General features: G+C 50.9%; 2 protein-coding genes across 2 annotated transcripts; one reads left to right on the forward strand and one right to left on the reverse strand.

Moving 5' to 3' along the window:
• Positions 1-12646: 12646 nt before the first annotated feature.
• On the forward strand, positions 12647-13117 carry ALTATR162_LOCUS4416 (uncharacterized protein; the record flags this gene model as incomplete). Its single annotated transcript, XM_043312027.1, has 1 exon — positions 12647-13117. The coding sequence occupies one exon, from the start codon at positions 12647-12649 to the stop codon at positions 13115-13117; it is 471 nt and encodes a 156-aa protein (XP_043167962.1).
• A 2052-nt stretch (positions 13118-15169) lies between these two features.
• On the reverse strand, positions 15170-16591 carry ALTATR162_LOCUS4417 (uncharacterized protein; the record flags this gene model as incomplete). Its single annotated transcript, XM_043312028.1, has 2 exons — positions 15170-16281; positions 16327-16591. 2 exons carry the CDS (start codon positions 16589-16591, stop codon positions 15170-15172), a joined length of 1377 nt encoding a protein of 458 aa, XP_043167963.1.
• Positions 16592-23340: the final 6749 nt, after the last annotated feature.

Below are 23340 nucleotides of genomic sequence, written 5' to 3' on the forward strand. Positions count from 1 at the left end.
AGTTGCGACCTGAAAGTTAAAGCCTAGGACGCCTCTACGAGAGCTCTGCGAGGCAACAGACTTCACGGCGATAGTAATAGCTAACTATTAACGGCTATAGGCTAGCTAACAGTGCCGCGGGCGGTAGAGGATTTAACGCGTTTCTTCGGGCGAGTAAGGTTATTAGAGGCGCGTTTCGTAGGAGGTATAGCAATAGCAATATAATAAGGGCGACAGGAGCAAAAAAATAACGCGATAGAGGGTTATTTAGGTAGCTAGTAGAGGGAGTATAGTGTTGCAGAAGTTAGGCTGATTACGTACTAGTACTGCGACAACTACAACACTAAAAACCTATCGTGAGATCGCTCCTGCTGCAAAACGAGCAACCTCGCGTACTACCTTAATTAAGCCTATTAAGCTAAACAATTAAGCTAAGCCTCCTTAGCTTAGATTGCTAAAAAATAAATATAGGCGAGCTTAACTTAATAGGATTGATAGTTATTAAGCTATTAATTAAGCGCTTGCAAGCCGCTTGATTGTTGACAAGTCTGGTTGTTAGGACGCGTAAAAGTGGTTGTAAGGACGGCCATTACTTTGAGCTTGAAATTGCTGCACACTACATTGGAAGACTATGAACAAGCAAATGATGGCTTATTTGGCAATAGTCGTTAGTGTTTTCTAGACTCTGTTCAAGTTCCATGCTGGGCTAGTTAGATGACAAGCGTATATGCGTATGTTTCCATTGCTTCTCGTTCCTCTTTCGCCTAACTTAAGCACATTTCTCGTATCGTGTCACCGTGTTTTTTCCGCCGTGCCTACTGACTAGAAGGTTTTTGTTTACTGCATTGGTTCCAGTACAAGCATGAGTTGGTCGCCTCCCCCACTGACTATTGCCTCAATATCGCTTTAAACCAAGATCCAAATCTGCTCCCTAATTGGCAGTTCATCCATCCCACTGTTTGCTCAGCTTTTCCGGTTTCTGTCCTGCGGTATACAACTACTAGTCTAAGAAGACTCCTAGCCAAAGGATCCTAACCCGCATAGTGATGATGATGGCACCTATGAGGCTAAGCATACTAAACCGGCGAGACTTGTGCTAGGCCGAAGCTGTCAGGCACCAGGCTACTCCGGGCCCGTTCGGGCCGTTATGCCAAGCAATCGCAGTATATTAGTCTACCTTACCGCTGTTGTGGCTCGACAGCGGTTCGTCTCTAGTCTTACAAGGCAATATACCTCTACTTCCACTATCGCGGTGCATCTCGTATCTATAAAGACTCTATTGCTTGACAGAAGCCCAATGAACAGCCACGGGTAGAGAAGCTACACGCGCAAGCCGCATGGGGTTGACAACTGTAGATGCTGCAGCAAACACAGACACTGTGGGGCGGTCACAGAGCTGGGCAAAGTAAACTCTATATTGTCTAAGCACCTGCTTAAAGTGAAATTTTCGTAGTAGGAAAGAGGTGTAGAAGATTGGCAACGTCAGCTTTAGCTCGCCGAAGCAGTTTCTTGCAGTAGGCTGTATCGACACAGCTGTATCCTTAATATGAGTGCGGGTATTACTGTACCAAAAAGCTATGTTCGAGAGACGGTTGAGCAACACTGGTCGAAAAGCTACGCTGTACAATTAGCATGGGGTGATTCGGCTGGCAGACAAATGATCAAATCATTGTTCCTTCATTCAAGATGCGAAAACCTGCAATGTCACAGACTAAGAACCGAGCAGTGACTCCCCAGACCCATCGCTTCAATCTCGTCCGTTGCAACCTCTGCCTCGCTCTTCTTCGCCCGCTTCTTCTGTGTAGCAGGCACGCCTTTGCACTTCGGTCCACGCTTGCCCCGTTCTGCGCCGCCGCTCCTTTTGCAACGTGCTTCGCTTCCTGCGCATCTCGCTTCGCCTGCGCCTCGACGATGTCGCCGTAGCTCATCACATGCCCCTCGCCCACCTTGAGCGACCTCATCGACTTGCGGCAGTTGCTCTCGTTGTTCTGCTCAAACAGCAGTCGGTTCTCGTCAAGAAGAAGAGCACACTTGGCGAACGACTTTTGCGCCGTGTTCGCCATCTTCTGCAGCTGTTGACGCCGCGGACTGCTGAGCAAGTGAGCATTCTTCTCGATCTAGCCACGCAGTGCAGTAAGTACTTCCGATGTTACCGGCGTCTTGAGTGTCTCACAGGTAGGGGGTGTCACCTGTATTCCTTTATCGCCCTTGGGGATCCGCAGCTCGGCTGGCGGCCGCTGGATGTCTTTGAGTACTTTGAGCGGACAGAACGGAAACAGACCTGTCTTAGTCCAGCCGGACATGATGTTGCGAGGGGTAAGCGCCTGCGCACGCGCACGCAGCGCATTCTGATACCCTACAAATACATGTGGCTACTCGCCATGCAGTAGCAGTTGTAGCTTCAACGAATCCTTGATAAAGATGATGCTCGCGCCCGGCAATTTTCTCCGAGCAAAGATGACGTCATGGGCAACGTTTCGCCATTTTCGCAGACATATCAGAACAGCAACTTGTGAACACCCAAAACAACATCAGGCAAAACTGCAAGATGGCTTCTATACACTGGAGGCCGCTTGCGCCAGCTACAGATGATTCACGGCGGGCCCCTCCTCGCGGACGGCTCAATCGTCGCACGACCAATGACGTGGCTTGTTTGTTATGCAGGGAAAAGAAGATGAAGGTGAAACCCACTTTGGCAATGCTCAAGCCTGCATACTAACAAAGAGTAGTGCGATAGCGCAAGGCCCACGTGCTCTCGATGCAAGACACTGGATGTCGACTGCCAGTACGATGTTGGGCCAGGAGTAACTCAAGCAGAAAGATTCAGGATTAAGAAGAATCGACAAATTACTCGAACGGCCGAACTTGAAAGTCTCGTCAATCTACTTCGTAGCGGTTGCGATGTAGAGGCGTCGACTGTGCTGGCTCGGTTGAGGCTTGGGGATCGGGTGGACGACATCGTGCAGTCTTCGCAGGCCGATTCGATCACCAATACTCCCGAGCCAAGTGGGCAAAGGTACGGAAATCTATTCTATCCCTCTTCATGTGCTGAAACATATCCTCCATCAGTGCAACACAACTGGAGGACACACGCAGCTCAGCCGTGGGTCTGAAAGATGCCGAGGGCGAAGTCACGGAAGTGACGAGTCCATTCCTGTCTCTCATGTTCGACTTCAACAAAGAGCTACGGCTCGTTGCAGCGTCGAGTAGCAGTGATATCCATGGCACAACAAACATGACTCTGTCTGTGTCGCAATCACCTAGTAAGCCTCGAGAGCCTGCTCCGGGCATACCAACGCCTAGACTAGATTCTATAATCGCTCAAGCTTGGACAAGACAGACCACAGACTCGCAGGCTGATCGTCAAGCGTGCTTTGCAAACTTCTTCTGCAATCTGCCAACTTCCAGTGGGATACTTGCTAATCACTATCCCCAAGATATCCAGAAGCGGCAGCTGAGACAATTGTCCATACCTAAGTGGGCCCTGATGTGTATCAACAACGGCGCAGATATGGGGTCTATATCTGCGGCTCTTGCACACGTCCGCAATGAGATTTTGAGCTCGTTAGAGAAGGGAACGTCTTGGAACACTCTGGTTGGGCTTCATCCCAATGTTGCAGCGCTTTTCGACGAGAACAGTTTCAAGGAAGCCCCGTTTCTGTCTCAGTGGGCTGCTAGTATGGTGCATAGTGTTAAGAACAAAGGCAGGTCTCTCTTCGTGCTGCTATAACATTGCTCTTATTAATGCACGCCAGGTAACGACTTTACTTGCATTGCCTCGATGTACATCTTTTGGTACGTGATGAGGTGGATGCTCTCGCCCTCTGTTGAAACATACGAAGCAATGCCGGTCTGGGTCCGACCTACGTAAGGAATTTCATTCGATTTTGCAAGAATGTAGGCCATTACTGACATGTAGTAGTCCTTATCAGGTTTTCGTACCACACATGCACCTCTTGGACTTCCTTGTGTGGCCAAAATTACGAGACATCGCTGTTCAAAGTACCGCCCTGCAGGAGAATATGGAGTGGTTGGTTGAACAAACTGCCACCGTCTGCTGTTACTGGCCACACACAATTGAGGAGGCTCTGCATAAAGACGAAGTCACTGGGCAAGAAGCCCTAACAATTGCAGCAAAGGTACACACTACGCCTGAGATGCTTATAGACTTGTGGTTGATCAACTCTAGGGTCATATTTTCGATCTAGCGAACTGGTCTGTTGGCCCTTCTTTACGTGCGCACCTCCCGAATGCAGACATGTATGTCACTATCCGACCTCACAGTGACTAAGAATATCATTGGTTCGCCACCATGACAGTCAGCTACGAACATTTGACTACGCTCCGTTCTGCAGACATAGCAGCTTGGTCATGCCAACTAGCTGTGGCGTCCCAGCTTGAACGACGTCTGCCATCCCCCTGCGATTGCACCTGCGAAAGGCAGCAGTACCGGTAGCCCCAAAGTCATGAATGCGGCAACTGTTATACACTTGCAAGTTTCACGCAGTCTCATCGCTCAATATGACTGCTCCGGCTGCCCCTCTGGCATAGTTGTCTACAAGCAAATAACTTGCAATTAATTGATTGGTTGGTTGATTGGTTGAAGCAATCAAATAACTAGTCAAGTAGAGGGTCGCGATAGCTACTAACTAAATTAAGTTATCAGTTGTTGTTTGATTGATTGCTTGGTTGTTCGATTTAGTTGTGATCGCAATTACGGCCGATTTAGGCGTGTGGCTATAGTGCTTGGTGAGACAGGGCTATCGCGGTGTTTTGCTGATGTTGTTGTTACCGAGGCTGACGGCCATGTGAGCCCGACGGCCGTTTGGGCCACCCGAACACCAAAACCACCACCAAACTGGAGGTCGTGGAGCCCCACCCAATAGCTATTATTGCGATCTTTCTTAGAGGAGTGATCTGGACGTCGTATTACATATATCTATCTACTTGTATTTGGCTGATAACTTGATTGATCGGGCGCGACGCGATCGCAGAGCTGGGAGGCCTGTTTTTCGATCAGGTGGCTGATCACGATCACCACGATCGCCCACAACAGTGTCGTTTAGAGCTGGCGTTGTAGAGCCTTTAAGAGTGCTCTTCTTACCCTTTTGGGAAGATTTGAGAGCCTGTTGGAGTCGTTGTTGACTCTTTTGAGCTGCTTTTCGGGCGGCTCGATCAGCAGCCTCCTCAGCCTTCTGCTGAGCGCGGAGTAGACGGGCCTCTGCCTGAGCCTCACGCCTTGCCTCAATCTCATTTGCCTTGATCACCTTTGCCTCTTTACGCAGCTCGATTGCCTTGGCTTTTTGGAGTTGTAGCTGTTGACCGTCGTGATCCCTTTGATGCTGGCGCTTGTGAGCAACAGGCGTAGTAGTTGATAAGTACGCGAAAGTACATAAGGTAGAAGGAATCCTGCCCAAAAACACGGGAAATACCCTCCGTGCAGCCAACGAGCCAAGTCAGCCAACGAGCCACCCGTACCCCACAACATCGTGAGCCGTCTCAACTTCAACGCGTCATAACTCTACCACCATGGAACCAATTCAAGAAGCGATTGCATATTTAGAATCGCGTGAAGCTGGAGATAAATTTTCGTACCGCGAAGTCGCAAAACAGTTCGGTGTTGACCGAACGACGCTGTCGCGGAGGCATAAGGGTTCACAGCACGCCCGGAGCGAGGAGGCGCGCGAGCGACAGTTACTCAACCCACAACAAGAGCATGAACTCGTGCTATACATAGAAAGATGCACAAGGCGAGGCTTGCCACCAACGCGCGAGATAGTGCAAAATTTCGCTTCAACGATCACGAAGTGGGAGGTTTCCCAAAGCTGGGTTACTCGGTTTCTCCATCGCCACGCTGATGAGCTTACTATCAAATGGAGCCCCAGAATCGATCGCGACAGGCACAAAGCTGACTCACCGTTCAAGTACAAGCTATACTTTGAATTGCTTCATTCGAAGATGCAAGAGTACGGCGTTGACGCTGAAAATACCTACAATATGGATGAGAAAGGCTTCCACGTCGGTGTCGCAAAACGCGACAAAAGAATCTTCTCGAAGACCTCTTTAGGGCCTAAAGTTGCCGTACAAGATGGCAATCGTAAATGGATAACGCTGCTGGCTTGCGTATGCGCTTCTGGAGAGGCATTGCCGCCGGCTCTCGTGTACCAGGGCACCTCCGGGATTCAATCAGGCTGGGTGGACGCTGTAGAGGTCGGCAAACACGAAGTTTTCTTCTCAAATTCAGAGTCGGGATGGAGCAATAACGACGTAGGTCTAGCATGGCTTGAGCAGGTATTTGAGCGCTTCACGAAGCAGAAAGCGCGACGCAGTTACAGACTTCTCATCCTTGACGGCCACAGCAGCCATCTCACGACCGATTTTATAGATTTTTGCGACGGCAACCGCATCCTCCTCGCCATCTTTCCACCTCATTCAACCCACAGCTTGCAGCCGCTCGACGTCGTGCTCTTCGGGCCTCTTTCGAAGTACTACACTCAAAATCTCGACCGCCACCTCCATCGATCGCAAGGCATCACAAGGATCACAAAACGCGACTTCTTTGAGAACTTTTGGCCCACGTGGAGCTCTACAATGAGGTCGGATCTTATCAAGAAGAGTTTTCAAGCTACAGGCGTGTGGCCGATGGATGCGGACGCTGTACTGAAACGCTTTAACAACCGCACTTCAAGACAATCTAGAGCTTCACAACTTAGGCAGCAAGGCGACGGCGATAGCTGGAGGGAGCTGCGAAAAATTCTCAACGTTGCGGTGCCTGACAAGGCAAAAGTTGAAGCCCGGCAGCTAGAGGCTTCATTACGCTCTCTACAGGTACAAAACGAGCTCCTCCACCACGAGAATCAAGGCATACAACAAGCGCTCAACGCGAGGGAAAAGCGCACTAACAACAGCAAGACTATGGACCTTCAGCAGCGCGAGGAGTATCACGGCGGCGCAGTTTTCTGGTCTCCAAGCAAGCTCTGCGAAGCTCGCTTTCGCGAGCGCGTGAAACAGGACGTAGCCGAGCAGCTACAACTCCAAAAAGCTCGCGATAAAGAGCTAAAAGAGGTTTCAAGGTTATACCAAAAGCAGCAACAAGCAGCTGCCCGGGAGGCTCGACAGCGTGCTGCTGAGGAGCGTCGCGAACTGAAGAAAGCACGGGTTGAAGAGCTAGCTGCTGAACGGGCGCTCAAAAGGCTGCAACGCGACGCTGCAACCGCAGAAAAATCTCGCGATAGAGCAAATAATAGTAAGCGAAAAGCTTCCCACAAAGCTGCAAAAAATCCAACAAAGCGTCGTCGTGTTATAGCTGCACGAAGTGGTGTTGACGCTGAACCTCCAGCTGCGTCTCCCCCACCCATAATCACTAAGCGCGGCCGCAACAGCCGGTTACCAGCCAAATACAAATAGTACAATTGATGCGCAAGGCTCTATATAGCAATACACCAGAAAATTTCGCGATAATAGCTTTTGTGTGGGCGTCTAAAGCTTCATTTTTCTATCGTCAACTTATCGTTGGGGTGGCTCGTTGGCTGCGCACGGAGGGTACAGTGTCCGTGCACCCAACGCCCGGAGTCACCGGACGCCCGCTCCGAGCCTTGAAGCCCATCACAGAGATGAGGCTACAGAGCCACGTACAATAGTTATTACTACGAAAATCTTTGGTGGAGTACTCTATAGACATATGCGATCAAGTTCCTCTATATATATTATTTATATAAGGTGGCGGTGCGGCCGCTACGTGTAGTGTGGGTTCGCACGGGCGGAGGAGGCGTCGCAGGCTTCGGGCGACTACGAGCACCTACAGCACGACGCGCAGGCTTTGGTTTGACTACAGAAGCTTTTAAGGTTGTAGATTTGCCTCTTTGGGACTGTTGTATACCTTTTGCAGAGTCGCGAGCCTGTTTAGCAGCGGCTCTGGCAGCCTTCCGCGCGTCTATTGCTCGGCGTTCCTCTGCCTTAACCTTTGCACGCTCTTCCTTCTCCCTCGCCCGCTTTTAACGCTTCTCTTCCTCAATCTTCTCCTTGTATAGCTTATTAGCAGCTGCTAACTCCTTCATCTCTGCCTTTCTTAGCTCTTCTTCCTCCTTCTCTTGCTCAGTAACTGCTATGCGGACGCGCGCCTCTTAAATAGCTCGAGGAGACTACACCATCGCCCCGCCGTAATACTCCTAGTGCTGTTGCAAGTCTAATTGCCTGCTAGGTTGCTTCTAACGCTTCTGTTTTAGGTATAGCTTCTGCCGCAAGCCTTCTAGTTCGTTGTAAAGGAGCTCTACCTGTGTCGATAGGTAGTAGATAGTTTAGCCAAGCTTCCGTGCACCTGCACTGCGAGGATCCTTCACCTCTGCATGCAGTGTAGTGCAAGCTCTAAGCCAATCCTCTGCAGAATAGGCTGTAGAACTAGAAGAAACTGAGCCTGAGTCGCTAGGTGTTGCGTGGCGGAATCTATCCAGTATAACGTTAGGGTTCATTAGGCTTATCCCTGTAGCAGTGAAGGCGTTTTGTATAAGCTCTTCCTCAAATGTGTGCACCTAGGCAGGCCAGAATAGGTAGAAGAAGTCACCTTTCGTTAATAGCGATAGGCCTTGAGACTTCTAGAGGTAGTCATCGAGCTCGGAGGCGTAGGCGGAGGAGAGTAGCTTGAAGCAGACTACGTCCAACGGCTGCAGCGTCTGTGTACTATAAGGTAGCAACACAGCGAGTATAATTCGATTTTAATCGCAGTAGTCAATAAAGTCCTGCGTTAGGTGACTCCCGTGGCCATCTACTATTAAAAGCCTATAACTTCTGCACGCCTTTAGCTTTATATAGCGGTTAAATACCTATTTAAGCCAAGCTAATCTAATATCATTATTTGTCCAGCTAGTAGGCGAAGAAGCCACGTGAATTAGGTGTGTTCCTGCCTCAATATCGGCCACCCAATAGCTCTAGATTGTGGAGTTTTTTAATGCGAATATAATGCTAGGAGGCAGAGCAGTACTATCTGCGCAGATTGTAGCTAACAAGCTTACCCACTCACGTAAGCTATCTTAACAAGCCTGCCTAACCTCCTTCTTCTTATATTAACGCCTTCTAAAGATGCGCTTCGACCTTCTAAGTACCCTAATTGCGAAGCCCTTCTTATCTATATTGTACGTATTCTCTAGCTCAACGTTATACTTAGTAATCTTCTGCTGTAGTAGGTCAAAGTAAAGCTTATACTTATATCTAGACTTAGCGTTATGGCGATTAGAGTCCATACCCGTCGCCTAGTAGCAGGTAAGTTGGTCGCAGTAACGGTGCAGGAAGCGTGTAACCCAGCTATTAGAGCAAGGATCTTAGGCTACTTTAGACGCGAAATTTTGTACTATAGCTCTCGTAGGTGGCAAGTAACGCGCTAACAGTGTTTCTATATACTGCACAAGGTCTGCTTCTTGTTGTGGGGTGAGCTTTCGTTAGTTTGGGTCAGCGACGCCCTAAGGGACCTGCACACCGCGGTGCGCGCGGGACAACGTTGTGCGCGAAACACCGTGTTTTTGAGCAATATTTGTATAGACAAGTTTATCGCCTAGGTCTAAATTACGAATCTCTGCAAGCGCATCTTGCAGGCCTAGCATAGTTGTTAAGTTGTTACGCGTTGAAATACTGTGTAGATGTTGCGTGCCGGGCGTTCAATGACTCCGGGCGTTGGGTGCACGGGCACTGTACCGAAGTTGACAAAAGTCTAACTTCGCTGTAGTTTGACGGCGTCAGGCTCGAGAAGTTCAACATGGGGTTTGCCTACTACAGTCGCTTGTACAAGCTTGCAGAATCTAACTGTAGAACAATAGGCTGCAGCTTTACTACAAAGAGAAGGTTAGCTGCGGGGCCGTGCACACACTCCGCACGCATCATGTCGAATCGTGAGATACGCAAAGTGATACAAGAACAGAACATCACGCCCTACCTCAACTCTACAGCCATAGTTAAGTACTTTACGTACTTAGGCGATAGCCGGATAGGCTATAATAACGAGGAGACATTCGCTTTGACGCGTGCATTCGCTGATAATAGGTGCCTTAGCGGCATCATGATCTGATCGATTGATTTCGACGCTAAAGTCAGTGGGGATGGAGCGGCGATAATAGTGTAGTGAGTACAGGCAAGGACCTGGTATGGATCGATCCGAAGATCTAGGAGGACCCAAATCCCAGGATCTCGTGTTTCTTCCCTTGCACACTCGTTTTGCCACCGTTTCCGGCCGAAACTACTGCGACCATCGACTATCCATGCATCACAGTTGTTTCGTCAGGTACCACTAAAGGCATATTGACCTTTCTTCCGGTTACCATCACAGAGTATGGCGTGTCAACGATCGCGATCCCAAGTGGCAGCATCAGGAAGATTGTGGATAGCTGCGATACGTGAGAACAATAAGCAGGATAGCACGATAGATAGAAACTGTATCAAGTGGCGCATCGATTCTGATTCGGTGACGATAGACTATGAGCTCCGATCTTGTGGAGTGTTGTCTGCCCGTTACCTTTTGCATGCGAAAAAGTCATCTACATGTTCCCGAAGCGCTCACTAAAGAAACGACGGTAGGCATGTCAGATGCGAGAAATAGAGTTTTGAATCCGCGTGGTTGCGAAGCGGCCTCTCCTTCTTCAGGCAGACGCCTATTAACTGTGAATTGTATGGACACGGGGCAGTTTGTTTTACGAACTGCTGCACGAAAGCATCTAGCCTCGTGTACAAGGGGTAGATCTTGAAACGCAACACTGCTCAGCCTGCCTTCAACGGCAACCCACCAGCAGCTCCTGTAAGCCTAGGACCGCATCACATGACTGCTCTGCAGGCATGACTAATGCGTCCGACTACTTAAGAGCTCAGATCACACATTTGTAGATACACAGAAGAATACACTCATTCATGTGACCTTATACTACGACCACCCTATGCTTACAGCTCCACATAGCGATTACCACACTTTTTTAATCACGAAAGCCAAGGTCTTCAGAATTTCACTAGACAGAGGCCCTAACGTAGATACTGCACTTACGATCAAAGCGAGGCTTTGGACATACGTTGCAAGCTGCATGACGTCGAAGACGGCATAGACTGTCTGAGGGCGCACAAGGGTAATCGCGCTTCATCGTGCGCTCCATATAGCGAGCTAGGGCCCACCGAGATTAGGGTCGTAGACATACTTCCTAGCAGCTTCGACGACCTGCAGGACAATCTTATATATGAAACTCTTTCTTACTTATGGAATCCACGAGATAGATCAGTCCAGCTCGACAATGTGCTACAGCCAGCAGTATTAAAGAACTTCGAGAACCATCTGGTACAAATCGGCGTTAACCTCGATGCGGCTATTCGACACAGTAGAGATAAGGCGGTACTAATGGTTAGTGTCTCTCTCTTATGCACTTTCAATGAGCTGCAGTGCTCCGGAAACTAATGAACATCTCTACTCTCTAGCTGACGACTGCTAAGGATCTAGCTGCTCAACGCGAGTCTTGTACCTTCTTTCATGACGACACAATCTTCTAGTTGCGTTATAATGCTCCGAGAATAGCGCGGCTACGAAATTTCCTCAGCTGGAAGAGTATACGGAAGACGATAACGGATGACGATGAAAAAATTGCAGGAAGGGCGGACCTGGCCCCGCCCGCCGCAGCTTCTCCTCGCCTCTATCGGGCAGCCGGATCTGATGCGCGAGATGCATTATATTACGGTTAGCGAAGTACTCTAGCCAGCCTGTCCGCTTGAACCAGCCAGTCTTGTCTGTTTTCGCGACTTGAGCGTCCATGACCTGCGTCTGATCTTCGTCAACTTTCACTCTACAAGCCGCTCGCTGACAACGCCAGCTACCTTGCGGGGAATGCACGGTGTATCGTCGCTGCTGTCTGCTGCATCTACAATAAAGTACCGCTGCAGTCCGTCTACTCGAAAGAATGTCTGCGCCTCAACCTTCTTATACAACGTACTTGTCTCGCCTCCCCACGCCTGCTTATGCTCCTTCTTACAGTGCTTCTGTAGCATATCTTTGCTTACCGTAATAAAGCTTAAGCTACACATACTATTATGCTGGCATTGACACGCATCTAGCGGCTCGCCTAGCTCTTCAATTGGCGGCCCTAGCGGCGGCTGTAGCTCGACATCCTGCGGTGTAGCTACCTGCCAGGACGGCAGTAGTCTACAATAGCCTTTCTCTCCGCGCCTGCTACCGCAGCGTGCTGGCTGCGCAGGTGGACGTCGACGTTCTGGATGCCTGTGCGGTGCTCTCTGCATACAAGCAGGCGATGCTGCTCTAGAAAAAGAAGCTGGTCTTGCACTTCGTTAAGTGTTACTGCAGTTGAAGATCGTAGTGGAGCACGTTGCTGCTGCGTTGCGTCTGATGTTGGCGTTGTTGGGGTTGAGCTTAGCGGCTCTAGCTCTATACCGTTTCGAGCGGGCCTTGACACCGATCGGGCCCCTCGGTGGCATCCTGTAGGTTAGGTTGCAACCACTTCGGCAGTAGTTTCCGACGGATTCCCACACAGATTTCAGGCGTACTCCGAGCGTTCGACACGCAGCTTACGCTTAGGTGAGATCTCGCAATGGAGCCCCGCTCCAGGCTTCCTTCCAACAAAGTGGCACACAGGACAGCTCCGTGTACTCAAATGTACTCGTTCAATAATCTCTCCACTTACAACCTTCGGCCAAAATGCCCTATGAGAATACCTACAATGCCTCTGCCGACCTTAAACAGGGGAGCTCAATTGCTCGCTCAGACCTCCGCGATGACGTAAACCTTGCAACCCCAAAAGATCCAGCAGTACCCCAAGAACCACAAACAACTCAGGAATCACAAGCGGCCAAAGAATCTTATGCCGACTACATCAAGAATCTGCCACCGCCATTCTGGGAGACCAAGACACCTCAGACGAAAGCGGCGAACAACGAGGTGATCGCGGCTAGAATCAACGCTGTATGTGCGCCAGTGACAGCCGAGCAGCGTGAACAAGATGAGCGTCTAAAAGCTATGTCCTGGCGCGAGCGGTGGCGTGATCGCAAGGCGAGACGAGAGGCTAAAGAGAAGAATAAAGATCCCGATTCAAGACCTGTGGAACGGGGGAGCCGAGCACAGCTAAATGTCTTTGGTGTTAATATTAAGGAGAAGAAGGGGAAGCAGTAGCGTATACAGTGCCCGTGCGCCATGTGAGCCAGTTCGCCGTGTGAGCCACCCCAACAATATTCGAGTGTAACACGGGACGATTATGGTCTCAACATGTTTGCTTTTCTCGTAATCGCCTTGGCCTCCAAACCTGCTCATAAGCTGCGCCCCGCGCGTTAGCAGAGGGGCAAGAATTATTCTCACGACCTCCCCACCTAGTGTAGTAATACAGAGCTTTCCCCCACTATTCTCTTGTAGTGTGAAGCAAATACTATTGCCTATAACTACCCCTCACACACATGGTCATTCTTCCGGCTTTCTTTGCAGGAGTTCGCCATCTTGTGCATTAATGTCGCCGTACTTGGATCTGCGAATGCTTGTGGAACAGTGTCTCTGACCGCCTGCCTTTAGTCATCGTATAATGATGGGGACTTTGATTTGCTAATGCTGCCAGGAATAAAATTAGCGCTGAAGTTCGGTAGGTATTGGTGGATAGAAGAGGAGGCGTTACTATCATTCGCCATTGTGGAGTCGTGGTGAGTCGTGTGGATCCGGGAGGGGATAGTAGCTGCAAAAAGCCATTAGAGAGTGTTTTTTCGATCGGTTATATCTCCGTGGAAGTGAAGTTGTACACACTGCCAAGACGAAAACGATGTATGTATTCAGTTACCGTGTACTACGCGTTACAAGAATGTCCTATTCCACTATTGGACCACAAATTAGCTAGTCGCGTCTCATGAACTTTTTCAATAGACTCAGGTCCACACAAAGTACCTGCGCAGTCCAGTTTGAGCGAGAAGCGTCATGCGGTGTAAAAGGAAATGGGTTTCGTTCGAGAGACTTCGTACGCTAGCGCGGCACCTCTATGAGACTGGATTTGATCTTGACTAATAGCTGAGATTGCTAGCTGTATATCAGCTTCATAGGAAACGTTTTGGGCTTGATTTGGTGGAGCCATGATTAATTAAAGTATGAGAGATGCGCGAAGTTGGTGGGGTGGCCCGCCCGCTTGTATGGCCCGCTCGCTTGTATGGCCCGCTCGCTTGTAAAACACGTTACAGCCTTATATTTCTGAAGCTTTTATGATGTTAGGTAGGGCATTGCGCGAACTAGGGCATTACGCGCACGGACACGGTAAGGTTTCCGTAGGCCTCGAACATCTCAGAAGAACCACAGCCAATTAAATGTTTCTTAAGGCGCTCACTACGTGCATTGTTTCGTCTCACTTTCTGCTTTGAGTATTTTGCCAATTGACTTCTGATTCGCGCGAAAAAGGGGCCTTTCCCGCTCTTCGAGGATTTGTGCCGTCTTGCCTTGCATGTCAGGCCCTGCCTTGGCGCGCTGGAACTCGGCGATGCGCTCAGAGAGCTTGCTCCGTCCGCGCAGCTCGTTTGCCCGCACTCTTGTCACTGCACCTAGTACAACCTGCGGCGGAGAGTTCAGGACCCCCGTTCTCTCGAAGCTGCTCGGCGTTGTCTCTTCCGCGTCGTACCGCACCAACCCACAACCGCGGCTGGCTGACCACCACGTCCCCAAGCTGTGCAGAGATGACTATTTGCCAGCGCAAAGTGCAGGTAGCTCGCCTAGAATAGAAAAATATGACGTTGCTACTTCCGGGGTTTTGGTATGATCAACGGAGTCCATCTTATAACCTCCGCCAACTCCTAATATGCACAAAGCACACCCGCATGCATATTCATCATTATTGCGGTCCCAGCATCGTCCCACCACCAAAAATCTTCTTCTGCCCTTCTACCACACTATCCTTTTGTCTGCTTTTGTCTGCTTTTGTCTAGAAACCCCTTTAGGTTAGTCGCACTCTTAGTCTCACTTCCACATCGACTCTCTCTGCGCAGCAACCCTAGCTTACTTGAGGACAATGAACTGAGAAAGAGTTGTTAATTAGCTCTGGCGTACGCAGAACCTATAGTAGTACTAGTTATGAATTCTATCTATTATATTACAAGGGATCTAAAAACTAGTATATTGTTACAAAGAAAAACATCTTAGGTACTGTGTTTATTCTATAAGACAAGGATAGTAAGTGCAAACGTAGATGCTAATATATTAAGGCTAGCGTTTTGTATAATAGAAGTAGCGGCACTTCCTGTCTGCTCGGGAGCAGCAACACGGGAAGCGGTGCTGGAGCCCGAAGGCGAACTCAAAGGCGACCCGGAAGTGGAGGACGAGCTGGATGTTCCGCTGGTGCCGGACGTTGAAGCGGTCTATGTGGAATTCAGTACGATGTAGGGTATATGGGGTAGACAATGGTGCCTGTGAAGGAATAAACGTAAAATTTGAGCTTACCGATGTTGAACTGTGGTTCGCTCCAACGCGGTCGGCAGAGTCGCCGAATTGACGGTACCAGTTGTCCTTAGGGTCACCAAGACACTCGCCAACAGTAACGCCCTTGTAACCAAGCTCGGTAATAGTCTTGAGCATGAGCTCAGTGAGCTCGTTGGCAGTCTCGTTGATAATGTCGTGCGAGATAGAAATAGTAGAGTTCTTCTCGGGTGACATACCCGGCGCAGTCATGTTACCCTTAAACCAGTCGAGCGAGTTTTGGAAGGTACCTTGAGGCTTTTGCTGGTAGTCATCGGTATCGAGCTTGAAGTAGATGATGTGGTAACCCATGTCCTGCATAAACTGCTCACAACCAGAGTCCGAGGTACAGCTAGAATAAGGCGGTCGAACGTAAGACGGAATTTTCCCGATAATGTTGTTCAGTGCGCCCTCCACGTTGAGGATTTGGTGCTTACGGGTATCCGCATCAATCTTAGATAAGTCGAGATGCGTCCATGTGTGGGACGCAATCTGATGTCCCTCTGCATCCATACGCTTAATCACGTCGATGAATTCTTGAGTCTTGTCAATCTGTCCTTTGGCAATATTGTTGCCAGTAATAAAGAAAGTAGCCTTTGCGTCATACTTCTTAAAAAGATCCAGGATAGTTGCAGTGGTGTCCTTCATTGGTCCGTCGTCATAAGTAATAGCGACGTGACCCGGATCCTTGCAAGCCCAGTATCCACCATAGATACCGTTGCCTCCGTAGGGGACTGAGCCAATCTTTGCTCGGGGAATGGACTCGGTACTCTGGCCTTCAGGCTTCTGATGCTCCGGACAGCCAGGACCGTAATTGTACTGACAGCCGGGAGAGTAGCAATAACTAGAATTGGAGCCGCAGTCTGCCAGTGTCAGTACACCATCGTTATAGTGCTCAGTCTACGTACAGCCAGCTGTTGAGCAGCAGCCTCTGTCTTCAGCGCACGATCCAATCCCCTCGCCGCATTCTTTGGCACTTGCGCGTGCCTCCAAGACCGATTCTACGTGTGAGTTGATGCCAAGAGTTTCAGTCCTGAAGCTGGCGACTAGTGCATCAACCCTTCGATCAAGAGAATCGACGAGTCCATGAATTTGGGGCAGCCTAAGGCCACCATGAGCTTTTACGCAAGGTGTGAGAGCCGCGGCAGCCGCGACAGCGATGGAGGGGCGCATTGTGCGAATCTGGCCAGTCGATAACTATATATGGTCGAGTTTTGAGTGAGCGAGCGAGCGGATGTGTGAGCGCGACTGCCACACAATTTACTGTATCGTAAGACCGAAATGGGTGTTGTGCCGCACAATGAACGAACGTTTTGAGCCCGAGAACGAAGAACAAAATGAAGAGTAGGAAGTGATGCGCGACAGATGCAAGACATAAAAGGGTCACGGGTCGAGAGTCAGGAGAATGCCACCCTTTCAAGGCGACATGTTTTTCTCTTACATCACGGCTAAGGCGGGAAATCACAGCGAAGAAGTGGAAGGCATCCCATCGGTGACCTCAGAAAGGAAGGCCGGCGTCCGAGACCCCTGCTTGGGTGAAAAGACCCCAACTTCGCTTGTTGTAAGGCCGCCTGGTTCCACATCGAGGCCATGAAGCGTGCAATTGGTAGATGAGATCATGGCCAAGGCGCGGCATCCACACCTGGTAGTTGGAAAGTCCATGGTGGAAATGTGCTTAATTGACACATGTTACAGTTTCAATCCTGTCAGCGGCTAAATGTACCAATTGTTTAGATTCGCAAGTCGATGGCGCGACAGGCGATGTCATGTGGCATCGCCTTTTGCTTGTGTGTGCGCTTGACATCGGATTCCGTCGCAAGTCTCGCAGCCTGAGCGATTGTTAGATCTATGGGTGAAGCCTACTTGACTTTCAAAGAAAAATAATTAGGCAGATGCAGGGGGCTCGTTCTCATTGCCGCTAAGCTCGATCCGAGCTGTGCCTACCGGTCTAAGGTCTAAGGCGGGCGAATGTCAAGTCGTTAATAGTCAAATCGTTCCGTTCAGGCCCCCTATTAATCTCGGTTTCGCGCAACGAAGGTACCGAGGCAAGGGCAATTTAAAGTCGGCCGCAACAAGATCACACGATGTAATGCGCTGATGTTGAAGACCGAGTGTTACAAATGCGCAAGCTCGTGTGAGTGGTCTTTCCCTTGTAGAAGTAGCATACATGCATGTGCAAAACCGCGACTGCAGCGCCCGATAATTAATATGGAGGATTTGTCGAGACTCCGTCTTGACGCAACAGCAACTGCATCTGGTGAGTGTGGCCGCTAGGCATCAGACATTGACGCTGTTACTCTTCTTTCGATATGCAGCGCGCATAAGGCTCGTCGAGTTTCTCCCCCGATGCAACTTCGATTGAGCGAGGCTGCCATATGGGAGCGCCCGAAATGTCATGGTTTCCAAGCGTGCAAATCGCTTCTCGTGGCTTGGAACTAACATGTGTCAGAACTTGAGGTGTTCGCGCCAACGTCGACTCATGCGGTCAGGGCGTTTTCAACCGCCAACATCTTACCGTGATCGGCCACCCGATGCGCACGGTCACCCGATGCGGACCCCACCTCAATTCATCTCGCTTTTGAACCCACTAACATGTTTCACAAGCGAGTCGCCCGTACAAGCGAGGCGCCCACCCCACCAAATTTAATCACCTTTACAGCTTAAATTAATTATGCCTCGACACCAACAAGCTCTAGCACGCTCATCTGAAGCTAATATACAGATAACTATCTTATCTCTTAATAGGCGTCAGATAAAGTCTGTACGAGCAGCTGCTTAGACCTTTAATGTCCCTCGTACGACGCTGCGCGACCGACGCGCTGGCAAGCCTGCTCGACGCGATTGCCAGCCCAACTTAAAGAAGCTTATGTAAGGGGCTACGCTCAGGGAGCTATCGCACAGGTATACTGGAGTTGTATTCGATAGAGAAGAGAACTACAGGTAGCTAGGGTTCTGAAGGTCGTTCAGGGGGCGGCGGCTCGGGATAACCTTCCGCCGGGCTCGCTTGCACAGAATCCGGGTGCTTAGAGGGGCACCCGGAATCTGTGGACAGTGCGCCTCGCGCACGTGACCGAGATATCATCGAGGACTCACCAACTGGGCTCCAGCCCATCACAGCTTACCTAGCTAGAGGAGGAGGTAGTAGTTAGCTATATACTTAATCTTAACTAACGTGAATTTCCGCCTACGTACGCAGCTGTGCGCGATATAGCTAATAAGCTGCTGGCTACGCGCAGCGCAGGCCAAGTTGGCGTCTACTAGCCGCGCAACTTTGTCAAGCGTACAGACAGTCTTACTATAGTAGAGTGTTCTAGTAGTTCTCTATCGGAACGTGTGCTTAATGCAAGTGAGAAGAGTATATTGTATGTGTTGTATGTGTAGTGTTCGTTGTCTGAACAGGGTTTAGACATTCCTGTCCCTTTTCTACTCTCTGTGTTATCTCCAAGCCCGATAGCCCTTTAGATCTGCAGTTCCCCTAGATTCTCTACTACATCCCTCCCTCACTTAAGAAGAAGGCCTCCTCTTCTTTATCTAGAACAGCGATCTAACTCGACTGTCTAAGCGCTACATCGCAGTCTTTCCTAGAAGCTCCTCCCCTTCTATACTACCTAGCTTGCAAAAGACCCCTAGATGTCACGGGGTCGGCAGGCAGGGAAGGTAGGTGCACGTGATTAGTATATTCACTACGATATCGCTGATAGTACGGGGTCAGGCTAAGACAAGGACGTAGCTCAAGGAGCGTACGACAGGGCGCGTTCGCGCAGGAATTTCAGCGATCGCGCAGCTGCTCGCTTAGCAGCTTGGCGCGCTCTAATAGGCTATCTAGGTCAGCGCCGTGACAATAATTACGTAGGTAGGCTTTGTTAATGTTGTAGAGAAGAAGTTTAAGGTCCCTGTTAGCACATAGCTAAGAGATCTAAAGATAAAGGAATTAGGCTAGTAGAATATGTTGTTTTGTCTTAAGGGGCTAGAGAGCTAGAGTTTGTATTTACTTAGTTGTGAGGAGTAGTTGGGCAGGCACTAAGATATCGGTATAGGCTTGTATTGAGACGAATCCTTGAGGAGCTATCAAGCCTCTCAGAGGGATGATATATACCTACGTCACGTGATTGTGGCTGGTGTGATCCGACGGTGCCCCGAAGGGTTCCCGGTGGCTCACCAGTCTGTGGCTGGAATCCTGTGGTGATGGAACATCGTGACAATAGCCCCCCCCCTTCTTGAGAGTCGTCCCGACTCTCACAACGGTCTTTGCAATGTCAGCGCAATACTTTTACGCTTAGAGCCCGTCCGCGCTTCACGTCACCGTGTCGCTGTCGGCGTTGGTCCGATCACTGCCCGTTGTCATCCCGCGACCCAAACGCTGGGGGCATGTGAAAAACCTCTATGAGGAAAAAATCTTACTATGCTCCGCGCACTTCGGGTTGCCATGGCCGCAGCCACATTACCTAGCTATCTCCCAGCTTCACCGCGGTGAATGATGGGGTGTTTAGCCTGTTTGTCTTGTAACTGTCCAGCACGTAGCTCAGTGTTTGCGTGGTGTTGTTAGGGTGTTGAGCGCATTTTGCTGTGTTTGCGACCCCATAGTGAGGCAAGCGGTGAGGCACCGCTGCGACTACGGAGACCCCTCGGGCATGTAAGAGCGCGAGGTGATAGGGTATAAGTTGCAGTGTTTTGGAATCTTTTCTGCATCCAACCTTCATCACAACGACAACAACAGTCTACCGCATCAACACCACAATGACCATCCACGCCAGCACCATCTCCGGCGCCGTCCCTTCGAGCAGCATCCCGTCCCACATCTATAACCTGCCTCAGCACCTGCAAGCCCAGCCTCAGCTGGTGAGGTTCGCCTGCCAGTCTTGCCTTGTGGCGCTGGTTACCGTCAGCAAGCCCGGGGTCAGCGACGGGACTGTGAAGGGATTTGCCCGGGCCTTCATGGAGGACGAGTTCTGCAAGCGCAACAGCTCCTATGGTGTCTGCAGTGGTTGTCGTGAGGCTCATAAGTCGGGTTGTTCTCCTGTAAGTGCTGGTTGCCATCGCAATGGTCCTTGCTAATGTCTTACAGGTTGATCCTCCCTTCCGCCGCGCCGTCAACCTGCTCATGTACCTCGTCGATTACGCTACCCGCAAGAGCATCAACGCCATGAGGGATGGTAGCTACTCGGAGGGACAAGAGCAGGAGATGTTCGACGCCGACGAGAACATCCGCGAGTACTGGAAGCGGGCCTTCGACTACGCGAAGGAGCTCCGTACCGCGTTCTCCGAACATGCCGCCCAGGTCAAGCGTGAGATTACCCGCTCCAAGATGTCCGACGTTGAGTGGGCCAAGGCGCGTCAAGTCTCCCGCACCTTCAACCTTGAGCGCTATACTGCTGGCTTGGGTTCTCAGGGTTTGAACGCGCCTTCCAATGTTGTGGTGGACGCTGGCCTTGAGAGGGCTTCATTCTCCAAGGATGGTACCGCGTCAGGACGAGAGAAGCGCTGGTACTACTATGGTCGTGAGGTTCCGGGCGGTCATGAGGTTCAGGCGCCATATCTGAATGTGAGTGAGGCCGGCAGCTCCCCGACTAAGCGCCGTTACAACTCCGAACGTCGTTCCTCTAATGCCCTGATGGGAGGAGCTGGTGACTTCCCCGAGGGTAACTGAGGTCTCTGGTGGTTCTTCTGGGGTTCGTAGTGTATTTGTAGAATGACATCTTCTTCTAAGAACTTGGTTTTGTTGTCCTAGTAATGCTTTCTACTTTGCGCATGACATGGGGTTGCTCACAGCTTCCCCTTGCGTCCCCTCCCTCTCTCAGACCCTCGGGTCTGGCGACGAGTTGTTGGCGTGGCCATGGGCCGTCCTTGGGCCGTACGGCTCCCGCCGCGTGCCCGTGATACGTCCCTTGGGTTGGCCATGTATTCTGCGAGGATTTGCTCGCAGTTGTCCAAGTGGTCTTCCGGTTCCCAGGTGCAATCCTGGGTTGGCCATCCCAGCCACTTGACCTTGTATTCCCGGCCTCTTGCCGTGGTCTCCCTGTGTTCCAGGATGCCTTCTACCTCGTATCTGTCTCCTGCGGAGACATCTTCTGGTATCTGGATCGGTCCTGGTTTGAACTTAGTGAACTCAAAGGGTTCGTTCCAGGGTTCTAGGAGTGCGATGTTGAAGACGGGGTGTATACGGGCCATCGACGGAGGGAGGTCGAGCCTGTATGCCAGCTTACCGATCTTCTTGGTGACCGTGAATGGTCCCAGGTACCTGGCATCCATCTTCTTGGAGGGTCGGCTCGTGGTAATGTTCTTTGATCGAAGCAAGACTGAGTCGCCTTCCGCGAAGTAGAGCGGTAGTCTAGACGTGTTGTACCATTTCGCGTTCGTACGCTGGGCTTTTTCCAAACTAGATTTGGCTGCGCTGCTCATGTCCGCCCACTCGGTAAGTCGGTGGCTGACCTGCCGTCGCAGTTCCGGTGTTGGCCCGCCTTCTGCCCATGATGTAGGTGGTTTTCGCAACCAATGCTCATCAGGTACTCCATCAAACCCCTTGGGGTTTGTTCCGAAGGCTACTCTTATGGGCGATTGCCCGTGTGCAGAGTGTTCCTTCGAGTTGTATGCGTACTCCGCGTAGGGCAGCAGGCCGACCCAGTCGTCCTGCCGGTATCCCATGTAGATGCGGAGGTAGGTTTCCAGTTCCTGATTCTGTCGTTCGGTCTGCCCGTCTGTCTGAGGGTGGAACGCAGTGCTCAGGCGGTGGTCTATCTTCAGGTGGAAGCATATGTCTGACCAGAACTGGCTGGTGAAGACTGAGCCTCTGTCCGACACCAATGTGTCGGGCGGACCCATCTTCAGGAAACATTGCCGTAGTAGGATGTCGGCGACGCCCTGGGCAGTTATCGTCTTTGCTACGGGGAGGTAACGGACGTATTTCGAGAACCTGTCCACCAAGACAAGGATTGCATCGAAAGTGTTTCCTTGATCATCTTGTGACTTCGGCAGGTCAGTGACGAAGTCCAAGGAGTAATGCCGCCATGCGGTATCTGGCACTGGTAGAGGGACAAGTTGCCCCCATGGCTTATGCCTGCGGATCTTGTTCAGCTGACAGGCGGCGCACCGCCGGATGTATTCACTGACGTCGCGCTTCGCATGTGGCCACCAGTACTTCATTTTGAGGACAGCGACCGTCTTGTCGACGCCGTAGTGTCCGCCCATAGGATCATCGTGATTCCTTATGAGGAGGTTCGCGCGGAGTGCTGCGTCTTCGGGTATCCACACTTTCCCGTTCCTGCGCAAGATGCCAGTGGGGTCAACTTCCCACATATTGGCTGTCTTATTCGCCTCGCCCTCCGCTCGACGCGTCAGCGCTTCATTCCCGTGATAGGCCCGATCACGTTCCTGAACCAGTCTGATGTGTTGGAGTAGGAGGTCTGGGGGTTCCAGTGCGAAGGCGTCATCGCCTTGCGCGGCTTCATGCGCCAGGCTGTTCGGCGAGAGGTATTTGCTGTCAAGGCTTTGGAGGAGGCCTTGGGCTACATCAAATTTCTCTCCCCTAGCTTCGTAGGTTTCCTCCTCGCACTGGCATTCTTTGCCTGTGGGTTGAGTGCGAGGTAGGACGGGCGACTCATCGCCGGGGTCTGACAACGTGTCAGGGAATTCCAGCTCCGGAGCGAGTGTTCTGGATGGTTGACGGGACCGCTCTGGTCCTCCATCGGGGGGTTCGCTGCCCCGTACTTCCGGAGTAGTACTAGAAGCCATGGACATCCGGATGGTCCATATTCGAAGCTTTTGCTGGAGGGTTGGCAGCATGGCATCTTGCAGTGCTTTTTGCTCACCAACCCGGAGGCCTTGCGCGTAGTCAGGTCTCCTTGATGGGCCGTCCGCAGGGTTGTCGGCCCCGGGTTTGTATTCGATTTCGAAATCGAACCTGGCCAGTTCTTCCGCCCAGCGCG

This window comes from Alternaria atra, assembly GCF_907166805.1.
Source record: "Alternaria atra isolate CS162 genome assembly, contig: 23, whole genome shotgun sequence".
Lineage (NCBI taxonomy): Eukaryota > Fungi > Ascomycota > Dothideomycetes > Pleosporales > Pleosporaceae > Alternaria > Alternaria atra.